The 12378-nt window shown below is 37.2% G+C and overlaps 1 protein-coding gene across 1 annotated transcript in view; it reads right to left on the bottom strand.

Moving 5' to 3' along the window:
• Positions 1–522: 522 nt before the first annotated feature.
• The window catches only part of HDAC9 (histone deacetylase 9), a 493669-nt gene continuing 481813 nt past the window's right edge, over positions 523–12378 (bottom strand). The window contains exon 26 of the mRNA XM_019508553.1: positions 523–7523. Within this exon, the coding sequence (XP_019364098.1) occupies positions 7484–7523 (40 nt within the window). The 3' untranslated portion in view covers positions 523–7483. The remainder of the gene's footprint in view (positions 7524–12378) is intronic.

Raw genomic sequence — 12378 nt, 5'->3', positions numbered from 1 at the left:
GTAAGATTATTCCAATGTGTTCTGTATCCAGATGCGGTTGTACAGTAATGACCTCAGATACTGTGGTAGCACTTTAGCACACTGTTTGAAGCTGTACTAATATACTGTGTATTTCTCCCAAAAGAAACTAGGTACAGAAGTGGTTTCAAGCCAGTGCATGTGCTAGTGCATAGTTTTGGGGGGGTGATGATTGGGGCCGTGATATGGTCTGAACACTTCAGAACAACGGGCTAAATTAAGCACAGAATATGAGGCTAGTGTTTCAAACTCACCTCTTAGTTTCTTGGCCTTCAGTGGGTTTTGGTCTATCATATAACATTACTTTTATGTTAACATTTGTGGTTCATTATTTTTATGCACTCAAGCTTCATGATACTCCACCCTTTATGGTTTAATAGCCAGATTCCTATGATTCAACCAGGGTGGCAAGTTCAGATGCTGAACTTGTATTTAAGCCAGATTTTTAATATAAAAAATGGAGCAGAGTATCACAGATGCTTATTTCAAATAGCTTTTATTCATACTAGGACAAGACTATAGCCAAATAATTATACAAAACACAAGACAAAGGGAATTTTTACAACTTGATTGAAGACTACTTCACGCTAGTCCAGTGCCTATATATGTATATCCAACAAATTTCTGGAACACAGTATTACTTAAAATTACTCATTGGATACTTTCAGATACAAAAATGTATCGGGAATAATAACAACAATTCACGTTCCTCTTAGCAATATTAATATTGACCTTTTATTGTAGAATGTTGCCCTTTTGGGTTGATCCCACTGACACCATACTCTTTAGAAACAGGTTTGGCATTGTATGTTTTTCTCAGCAGCTCTAGCTTAATGAAGCTGGAAAGACAAACTATAGATAAACTTTTTAGTGCACAGGGAACAACAGACTGTTTTCATTATAGAAACAGGTAGCAAACATCAATTTGAAATAAAAATAGACATTTCAACTCTGCATCCCTATAGAAAGAGGCATTGGTGAGACCCATAGCATCAAGTTTGCTCTAAAATTTTGAAGCATGATTGTACTAGGTGTTGCTTTTTGCTTTTCTATTGCATTATTTATTTTAACAGGTAGTTTAAAATTACTATAAATAGAGTAGCAAAGAGGGTTGGATGAAAAGAGTTTCCTCAGTCAGTCAGTCAGTCAGTCACACCTTATGATTACAGGATTTTATCAAAAGCCCATTAAAAGATTCTGATATGTGTCAGTGTGCTTTTGCCCATATTTCTACTGAAGGCAGAAATGGCATTTCATATTAGAAATGCGTCCAGACTGCTGAATTCAGATCTGAATCTGGAACTAATTTTTTCAAAGTTCAAGCATGTTTGATCCCAAAGTAGCTTGATCTCTGCTTTACAGATCTCATCTAACAGACACTGAAGGGTAGTTACCAATGGATTTTGAATCAGATATCATACAAGTCTGCTATTGCAGAGGTGCCCATAGCCACTGGATATTCAGAAATACCACTAGGAGTACTTTAAATTAGGGAAAAGTATTTGGAGATTTTAGTAAGGAATCACTTCTCACAGCCTTGGAGGAAAAGCCTGTTCTGGCTTTTAGGCAGCCCCCATCTCAAACAACATCTCTCCAGCAACTCTCCAGACTACCTAACTCCTGTTCCCACCAAGCCACTAAGTCTTGCAGCAGATCCAGCCAGCTTTATCAATGCAGACCACAATATCATTAGAACAAACCACTTGGACTATAACATCATTCACTAACTCTTCTTTCCATATCATGCCATCACCAGTTTACAGTGCCCCTCTTCTGGACAGACAGGGCAATCCCTATGTGACTGAATGGATACTGGTTTGACATCAGTTCCACAAAGATATTAAAGCCTGTGGCAGAGCACCTGAATCTTGCGAGATATTCCCTACCTGGCCACTGAGTAACTTTCCTTAAACACCAAAACTATAAAAATCAACTCAAATGGGAAATTCTTGAAAGAGAAATCATCCACAGACTGGATTGTTTTAAGTATGGGCTCAACAGAGCATCTAGATTCTTATCCCATTACCTGGACTAACTTTCATAACCCCCATGTCCTTCAATGGGTTAACTGCTTTATTAAGCCCTTTTGTTCTCTTCGACCCACCTTTCCCTCTCTCAGCAGTGCCCCTTTCCCTACCTTTGGTATTGTATTTATTCCTTTCTCTGTAGTACCCCTGCTCTCTGCAAGTTGCTTTCATAGTGTCTGACAAGTAGTCTTTAGCCTATGAAAGCTCATGCTTCTCTAAACAAGTTAGTCTATAAGATGTCACCCTACCCTGCCTTCTGCCTCACTGAATATAGTGTCAGTCCTCTTGGATTTATGGTTAATGGGTCTCTGGACCCTACATACACAACGTGTACTTCCAGTACTATACCTCTTGACCCACAGTTTAATGATTAAAATCCAAAAATGAAACCTGAGCACCTTCAAATGCAGAACAATCTATATGTCACTATAAATTGTCCCAGAATGCTGAGCTACAGAACACATCACTATAAGGAGGGACTGCGTAGTATGTACAACGTATGCCATACTTACTGGAAAGCTCTTTTTGTATTTAGCTCTTTTCTTGTGGTATATAACTTATTGGAGCCTAAAGCTGGTAGCAAGCTGCCATGGAACAAAATTCCTTTTTGGATCAAATGAAAATATTATATTGCTAGGACCAAAATGGGTAATTTTTGAGGTTACAGAGGAATGTCAGTTTCAAAGTCACAATTTCTTTTTTTTTGACAATCAGCAGACAGTCAGCTAAATCTTACTAATAAAATACTGATTCCAGTTTGGATCTGATACAAACTAAGCATTTAATTGCTGCTAGAAGTGACAGAGATAGGCCATTTTCATTCCCACACAAAGTACAGAGACATCTACCAGAACGGGCAGCTTTTTTTAAAAACTAAAATTATAGTTAAAATGCAAAACAAAATGAATAAAATGAAAAACTAGGAGCTCAAGCAATAATTAGATAGCAACTCACTTCCAAGTTTTGGATAAAAAGCAGGTAGCACAGGGTCTATTTAAGATAAATTCTTTCCCAGCAGGTTTTCCTTATATACCCATTCACTTAGACTTCCATATGGCGTCTGTAAAAAACAAACAACCCCCCCCCCCAAAAAAAACTTAGTGGTTCACAAGGCTCTATGGGTGACCTTTTAAAATAAAACAACTGTGTACTATTACAGATTTTTTGGAAAGGCCACTATAGCAAAAGCTTCCTTGTCCCCTACAACGCTCATGTTAGAAAGTATCTCCCCGAAAGGCTTTTGTATCTTGGATAAGATGTATGACTACACCAGTTACATTTTAAGGTGCATTGTATCTAGTTATACCTATACACGATAGAAATTTGGGGCAGGGGGGAGGGAGGGGGAGATGGTGAAGAGGAATTTTCTAAGGGGTAAAATGACAGTTATTGTCTAGGTGCCACTGGAAGTCAAAATGAAGTTAAATATCTTATTACCCTTATTGCCTCCTCCCCTTGGTTCCCTATTCCAGACAGATTGCCCTGAGAGAGTCTTTCTGTCTGTCTACACAAACGAGTTAGCCTCCACATTCTTGGTCTCTACACTACCTCCGGCATTGGCTGCAGCAAAACCATTCTAATATTTCATCTCCAGCTTCTGAAAGAGCCTGAACTCAGACAAGATATTATATAAAATATAAGATACTCTAGCCAGAGAGTAATTTTGCTACCTTGTTCAGCTAGCTGTTTTGCTGATTTTTTTTTTTTGCAATATAAAGAAAAAGTCATCTTTGCTTACATAAGTGTTGTATATATATTCTCTATTTATTTTGTTAGCTTTCTGGGAGACAGGTTAGTGGATTTTTGGGATTCCTTGGCCTGGAGTTAGTTATTTCACTTTCACTGGAAGGAAAATTAGGGAGGTACATAATTCAGCAAAGGACTAATCCTGAAATCCTTACACTGGTAGAATTCCCATTAATTTTGATGACTTTCATAGAAATATTGCATGAGGAAGAATCAGAGAAGCATACCCCTAATAACAACACTTTATAGTATACTATAACAAATTAGTACACATGAAGTGCCTACATGCGTAGTCTGAAAATGAGCCACAGAATATCCTGGGCTACAAGGAGCTGTGAAAGGTCACCATTCACCAATGGTTCTACACCACTCCAGACGGAAGCATTTAATGGAGAAAGACAAGCTTATGTGCATGCTCCCTGATAGTCTCTCTATATGTTTTTCAAAGCTGGAATTTCTAATCTGTATTTTCTACCAACCCTCCCATCTGAAGCAAGAATTTGCTGCCAACAGGAATGGCTGGCTGGGGATGAGCTGAGGAACCTGTGATTCTACCCCAAACCTGCTTATTATGTTTATGTTCATGTTCCATTGTGTAGCTATTTAATCCCAGTTCTTCAAAATCAGCCTAATTTAAGTGTCTTAATTTTTTAATGGACAAATTGAGATACCTGAACCAGATTTGGAGAGGTTCAGATCACATCTAAGTCCAGCTGAAGTCCAAAGGAAGAATCAGCTGTTCCTCTGAAATAAGTTCCTACATGTCTGAACTTGGATATTAAGAAATTGTCTTAGCTGTAGTCAAACATTTATAAGGATATGTACGGGTTATTGACCACCAGATAAATCAGTGCTGCAATGGGAGAGATTCTAAGAGCAATCAGGGAGCTATTGTTGGAAATTAAAAAAAAAAATTGAGAAGAAAGCAGTAGCAACTGAACCTGCCCTCTCAAAAAATCCCTGGTTAAGAGGAAGTCCTGATATTCTCCCTATCACCCTTAGTCACTTCCTAAAGAGTCCTGTTGCATCTTTTAATGATATAGTAAAAAAATAATGGTACTCTGAACTTAAAATATAGGGCCCTATTCATTGACTCAATGAGAATTTTGCTCTTGACTTCAGAGGCAACAAGAGCAGGCACACAATCTCACGTGCAATTTCTCTGCCCGTTTGTTTATCTAAATGACTCTAACTATATCCAACTGTTTACAGTCTCCTACAGGGATGTGTATCTGTGCAAATGCATGAAAGCGACTGACTTTATAATGTGAGTTATTCCAAATTCTCTTGGAGTAACCAAATCCAGTAACAGAAGACTGACTTAGATGATGCATGAGCATTACCCCCCCTTAAATACAGAATTAAATTAGTAAAATTCAATCAGTTTTCAAATTTCAACTCATACTCATTTTTATATAGGTTAGAAAAAGACACACTGATTTTGCATTAGTGAGATCATTTTTAAGCTCCCTGACTGTGTATCTAATTAAAATATTATAATACATTATTTCATACAATGAAAAACTTTTAAAATTACCCAACTGACAGCTGAAGACCTTGGTTTCCTAGAAGCAATATTTCTTTGATTATGGCCAGAAAACTGCAGTAAGTGACAAGTAAAAATGCCATTGTGAGGTCCTGAGAAAGTACAGAATCAAAAATTATTTGCCTTCTTTATGCAAGTAGCCCCCTTGAAGTCAGTGGACCACATTAGCTTTGGCATAATTCCACTGTGGGGAGCTACACCAGGAATGAATTTAGCCCGTTAGAACTATTTGCATTAGCTGAGCAGACATGATTTGCTTCATAAAATGTGGGTAGAATTTTATTTTATTTTTTAAACAGACAGTCTATCTCCATTTAATAGAATCCTTTCAAAATAAAAGCCTACTTCATGGTATGGGAAATTACATTCCTTTTCAGATTTCCTATTTCAAAGACTGCCTCAAAGTTCTAAGCTGTACTAGGGAGTTTCTGTGTAAGTCATAAAAGTCTTTAAAATTAAAATGGTAATCATAAACAAACCCAAATGCATGAAAAATCTAGTCTGACTGCATAACAAAAGAGAATTATATAATTCTATTTGAGTGAAATCTTTCATCTTTGATTTACAGGTTTGAGTCCCCTTATAACTAAAACCATATTGTTCCATATCTTTCATATCATGGCCTTCCCCAAAATCTTGTTTTAATTAAGGTTTCTTTCAGATTTCTGAATAAAAAGCATGACAGTCTTCACTTATGGCTTTAATATATCCCTTTAAGTTTGGAAAATATATAAAAAAAATGAACATCCTTGCTTTCAAAAGCTAGGCCAGCTATCAAATACTGTACTGCACTTTAATGTAGGTAACACACCTCCCAGGGTTCATTACATGGGAAAACTGTAAACAAAACCCAACCAACCAACCAAAAAAATCCTGGCTATATCACAATTTGAGTTCATTTAAAGTACTCTAAATAAATGTCTTTCTCCCTATTCCTTTCTCTGACAGTAAGGCAACATGTGTAATAGTTTAAGCATTCATTATCAGCTAAAGGCACAACTCCACCTTACATTTGGAACTATTACTTTAAATAGCTATAATGTCATTTTTCAAGAAAACCTTGTTACATTTGAAGGATCTAAAATAGAAATTGAACCCTTTGGAACATTTTCAGCAAACCAAATCCTGTGGGTCTGTACAACAAAAAAGAAATTTGCATTCATATGATGACCTATAAAATATACTCCCAACATACTACCGTACCACTGCAGAAACACCTGAGCTTCAAATGAGCTGCACACAGATACTTGAGTGTTCTCTTCTTCAAGTCAGAACGCAGAAACATTTCAGAACAAACTAAAAACACATTTGAAAAGTCATCCATTTTTTCAGAGTCTTTGCTGCACATATGCTGAGAGCTACTGTCAACTACACAGAGTGCAGCAGTTTTTAAAAAGGCAGACAATTGCTCACTTCAGAGGATCTTGACTGTGTTGCTGTTGATACAAAATAATACATTAAACAGGGGTATCTTTCTACAAAAAAAAAGGATAAAATAAAGCACCACTAAGCTCAGTACTTTGGAGGTTTTAAAGTACAGGAAGTAAAGTACAATTTTCTTTGTAATGAAAATTCTCTCATCTTAAACATCTTTAATTGCTCCAAGCAAGGATTTAGTATAGCTTTTTTTTTTTTAATGGCACGGCATATGAACTATAGCCATAAATGCATTTTACTGATCCTTGAAAACAAATTATATTAACAATTTAACATATTGAGAAAAAAAAGTACCCCCATAAAGGTGTTTCAGAAAGAATGATGCATGGAGATTGCCCAAAATTTTGCTGGCTGTTGCAATTCTTGTGGCTATCAATAATCTGGCATGTAGAATATTGTAACATTTTCTATTCCACAATTTATGTCAGTGAGCGGGTCACATAGCATATTAAAAGCATGCTCTAGGCTCCTTCTCCCAAGCCTGGTTTACTGTAACTTTAGAATTGTAGTGGTTACATTTAAGGAATCTTTGGGGCTCTTTTAAGTCCATCCAAAGAACAAGTGAAGCTGCTGTTCGGAGTTTTGTGCCCGGTGTTTACGTTCCATCTGATCTGTGCCACCCAAGCAGCAGACAAGACATGTCTGAGGGTGCTTTGGGGGGATACACAATGATGTCACACACAGGAAATATCAGGGAGGACTTGGCACTTCACAAGGCTGGCTCTTCTTCCATGGGATCGCCAGCAGCTCTGTAAAAATAAACAGGCAATCAGAATACGGCACAAGAGTACACAATGACATTGTAGATTTTCATGCATAATCAAAGCTGATTTTTCAACTCTCTCTGATGTTTATTTGTGTTATTCAGTTATCCATAAATAGAGTTTCTTTCCTAGGAAGTATAAACAAATGTCAAGTGGAAAAACATTTAAATCCAAGCAATCACTGCAAATGTTCCTGTTTATATTAAAATATGTCTGAATATTGTATAACTTTAGGTTCAGAAATGTACACGTTTTGTGTCAGCAGACTCAAATAATTTAATGAAAAATTTAGCTGTGATACTTTTATTTTACAAGCATCTGCAACTTTATATATATCTTTTCAATCAGGACCATACTATTCAAACCAAATAGCTGGTACTTAGCTAAATTTCTTCTAAGACTGCCATACCAGTCCACTGATTTTTGTTTCCGTGCTCTCATAACTACATTGGCTGCCTGCCTGCCTGCCTGCCTGCCTGCAATGTCTGAGCACTAATTCTGAATTTGATTAGCAGATCACTGCCATAAAGAAGGTATCCATTAATAATGCATAATCAGATTATACAGAGATCCTTTATTAGAAATCATCTGGGAGATATTCAGCTTAGGCAACTGGACTGTTAAAGATGTACGGTGAGAAAATAAAATGGAACAGACAGACACTTGATGTAAGCTGCCATAGCTCAAAAACAACTGACAGTACATAACGGTCAAGCATCTGCCCATGTATCAGTCAGCCTCTAATAAGTATAGATAGGGCTTCTCAAAGGGTGTCCCATTTCTCCTAAGAGAAGCCTTTTGTCCTGGGATCCTACCAATCCTACAAGCCTATTTTTCTACTTTTAGGTACCCGTGAAGCACCCAAGATAGAATGCATCAACAATGCTGTGTACTGTTTAAACCAACTGCAACTCATTCAAGTTAATTGCCATTCATGCCAAGGACAAACTTATTCCAGCAGCAATGCAGCTTGGAAGGTCTATGCATGTAAAGGCCATGCCACTCATCTTTTGTCCACAGTTTTGACTCAGATCAATCAGGACTACCTCAAAGGAGACATCTGTTTATAACCCAAGATTACACAGAATAACACATTGTAAAAAGGTTTAAGAATTTGGAAATAACCATTTTCCCCCTAAGATATTATTTGAAAGACAAAACCAAGTTTGTACCCTCATTTTTTAAAATCATTTCCAGTTGTTTTGAAAATGAGAAGGCAAAACGAAAGCAAAAAAAAAAAAAAAAAAAAAAAAAAAAAAAGAAAAGAAAAAAGAAAAAAAGAAATAGACATGCACCCGTGAATCTTACTTAATGTTTGGATTCAATAAAACTTCTGCCAGGAAGCACTGACACATGCAAGCCCTAGAAAATTAATTAATAAAGGCTTGCATAGTTCTTGCATGGCTTCTTCAGCAAGGAAGCTAGAAAACTTTCAACAGAATCTGGATTTTATTTCATTTAACTCCAGTGAAAACGCAGCAGTGCATCTTTAAAGAATTGTATGTATGTTATTAGTCTATAACTTTGAGCTAGTCTCTCCATTCTACTAAAAAAAAAAGTGAGTGAGATGCTGATATTTGAAAAGATGTCTTGTAACCACTACTTTCTTTGAGTTTTATTAAACCATAAAACATGACTCCCTACCATTGCCCCACACTGAGGAGGGCTTTGTACACATCATAACCATAACTGCTGCTTATGAGAATGAAGAGGCAACAGGTTTTTTGAAAACTCTTGGAATGATGCACTGCCCATCATGTACAGTGGTGTGTACATGTGTTGGAAGGGGTGGCAGGAGCAGGGTGAGGTCAAACTGGTTGCATGAACCCCCAGGCAGATGGAAAGATCTTTGCCAGGCACAGAATGGGGGCACAGTTGAAATGAAGTAGAGGCTACTAAAACTTATCGGAAAATGAAAACAAATGTTTATGAAAATGTTCTTTTTTTAAAAAAAACTTTTCACTTGCGTTTCTAAAAGTTTCAGATCCTTTGCAACCTGGAAAAGAAAAGAGTCTGGTCACTTGCTGAAGGCAACAGCACCATGGCTCATTACTCACTGTGGCACACTGATTCCCAATGGCAGAACATAAATGTACAGCTTACTCCATGGGAAACATGCATTCATCACAAGAACTTAAAAAGAGTTGCGATTATATAGAGAGCACATAAACTAGGGCAGAGAGAAAATATATCAAACTTGCAATGTATAGAAACAAATGACCTTATGATGGTAGCTTTGGGTGTGACAGCAGACTACTGATATACAGTACAAGCTTTTCATAGCACAGGCCCCCAGGAATGCAGTTATGTTGCCGCATACATGGCATTAACAGGAGAACGTAGTAGCTTCCACCTGTTTAGTACCTGCAGCCATTAATGAAGGAAGCACTGAACAGAAGCTTTGCATAAGACCTATCACAGGACTCTTATTTGTCTAACCTGCACTCTGCCTACTAATCTATATCTCCAGAGGATGTTTCTAAATATTTTCATCTTCAATGGCTGCCATTTTTTAGGATAAGCCACCTACCAAATAAATGTGCCCATCTTTCCCTCAAACATAAATTTATACCCCAAACAGATCTGGATGGATATTATAAGAATCTGTACCAATGACAGGTCACAGATCCATTACCTTTTCACTCTTTAGACATTGTAAAGGAGAAATTACTCTCTTTTTTATGTTCATATACAGTACTGGAAGATCACACAGTAACAGTCATGCTATTTTTGTGTATAGGAAAGTTATTAGAGAAATGAGTTTTTAGAGGTTCCTAATAGTGTACTGCAGGGGTTTTCAACCAGGGGTACTTGGGATGGCCTCACGGGGTACTTGGCAGTGGGCGCCACCACACCACTGGCACTTCCACCGCCACTGTCGCCAATCCTTGGGGGACCTCCTTCCTCCCATTCATTGACTGGCTGCTGCCCCCCATCTCCACTCATCAACTGGCTTCTGGGGGACTTCTTCCTTCTTGACCAGCTCCTGGGGGTACACTGACCCAAAAATGTTGAAAACCTCTGTTCTACTGATTTTTATGAACCAAATCTTTTTTCTTTTATATGTAAGAAGACCACTGACTTCAGTATATTTGCAAGGAACCAGCAGAGAGAACACAAATACATACACATTTAATACAACTTCATATGTGAAAGAGATGTCCATGAAAAAATTGAAAATACATGTGTTTCATAAGGATACTATCCTGCATCTTTGATCACTTCATCTGCTGTCTCTGCTCACTAATCTATCTTTCCTTTGACTTATTCTCACATCATTATATCATAAAACAGAACATAGAAATTACTATACTGGCTCAGACTTGAAATTCAATTCAACCTCCAGCCATGATTAGTACTAGATACTTCAGAAGAAGGTGAAAAAGCCTATAGAAGACAAATGTGGGATATCTCTCTCCCACAAAAAGGCCCATCCTCACCTCTAATAGAAATTGGCTGAACTCACAAAGAATAAGTTTTAATATCCTTTTCAAATGTTTGTGTTCTCATTAATGATAACTTTGGATATTCTTGATATCTATATAAATATCTAGCTCCTTTCAGAATTGTGTGAAGGTCTTGACCTCAATAACTTCCTGTCCATAATTTAAGTATGTGTTATGTAAAAAAGTACTTCCTTTTGAATTCCCCACCTTTTAATTTATTGAATGTTCCATTGTTCTTTCATTATGACATGGAGAACTAGTGATCCTGATTTACTTTCTCTAGACTAGTGGTTCTCAACCCTTTTAGACTCAAGGGACCCCTTGAAAAATGCCAGCTCTTAGCTCTCTCTCTTTTTTATTTGACTACAGAAAAATAATAGATCATTTCTCCTGTTCTAAAGAACTCAGAAAGATCACAACAGGTCAGCATGTTTCTGACACAATGGAATCCAATTTGTAATTTCTGGGTTCATCTTATGAGTCATATGTAGGTATTTGCACACTTAAGACAGCTAATGTTGTGTAGCACCCTTAAAAAGATCTTGTGGAACACTAGTCACTGCTCACTTCATTATTTCACATTTTTATCATGTCCCTTCTTACTTATCTCCCTACCAAAATTTACCGTTCAGTCTTTTCATTTGAGTTTTCCATCTCCTAATCAGTTTAGTTGCTCTTAGCTGAAGCTACCTCTCATTCTCCAATACCATTTTTTGAAACAGTGACCAATAGCACCATTAATAAAGGCATATTCTTTCTATTCCTTGTACTTCCTATGATCTTACTAGCTTGCCAGCCGAACAGAAGTATTAATTTATTCACAGTGACTATATTTCTTTCTTGAGCTGATTCATCTAACTTAGGTGTATGAAGTGAAAGGGCAGTTTAAACTGAATGTGATACTGTGCATTTATGAACACTGGACTCCATTTGTCATTGTGCTGTCCATTCACCTTTTTTGTTTAAGTCTCTGAAATCCCTTACAGTCCTCCCTGATAGTGACTCTCCTAAAACTCTTCATCTGCAAATTTTGGTACCTCTTTACTCACTTCATATTCTAAATCACTGATAAAAATATTCAACAACGCTGGATCCATTTTCAAAGTATGAAAACCCTTGCAATTTATTTTTTACCAAGATGAAAATCAGCCATTTAATCCTACCATTTTTTTTCTATCATTCAGCCAGTTTTTAGTCCATTACAATATTTGCTTTCTCACCCTATGGCTACTAAATTTCCTTAGTAGATTCCTGTACAGGACTTTGCCAAGAGCTTAACAAGACACAATTTTCCTTTGCAGAACCTATGCTGGCTAGACACTAGATCTTCTGAGGTCTGGAGGGAACGTCTCCAGACCTCAGGTTGGGGAGGACCGGGTTAGAGAGCTTCTGGA

Source organism: Gavialis gangeticus, unplaced genomic scaffold (assembly GCF_001723915.1).
Source record: "Gavialis gangeticus isolate Ggan-Ray unplaced genomic scaffold, GavGan_comp1, whole genome shotgun sequence".
In the NCBI taxonomy this organism is placed as follows: domain Eukaryota; kingdom Metazoa; phylum Chordata; order Crocodylia; family Gavialidae; genus Gavialis; species Gavialis gangeticus.
Note: the sequence above shows the minus strand (reverse complement) of the source record. Positions and strands in the feature narration are given on the sequence as shown.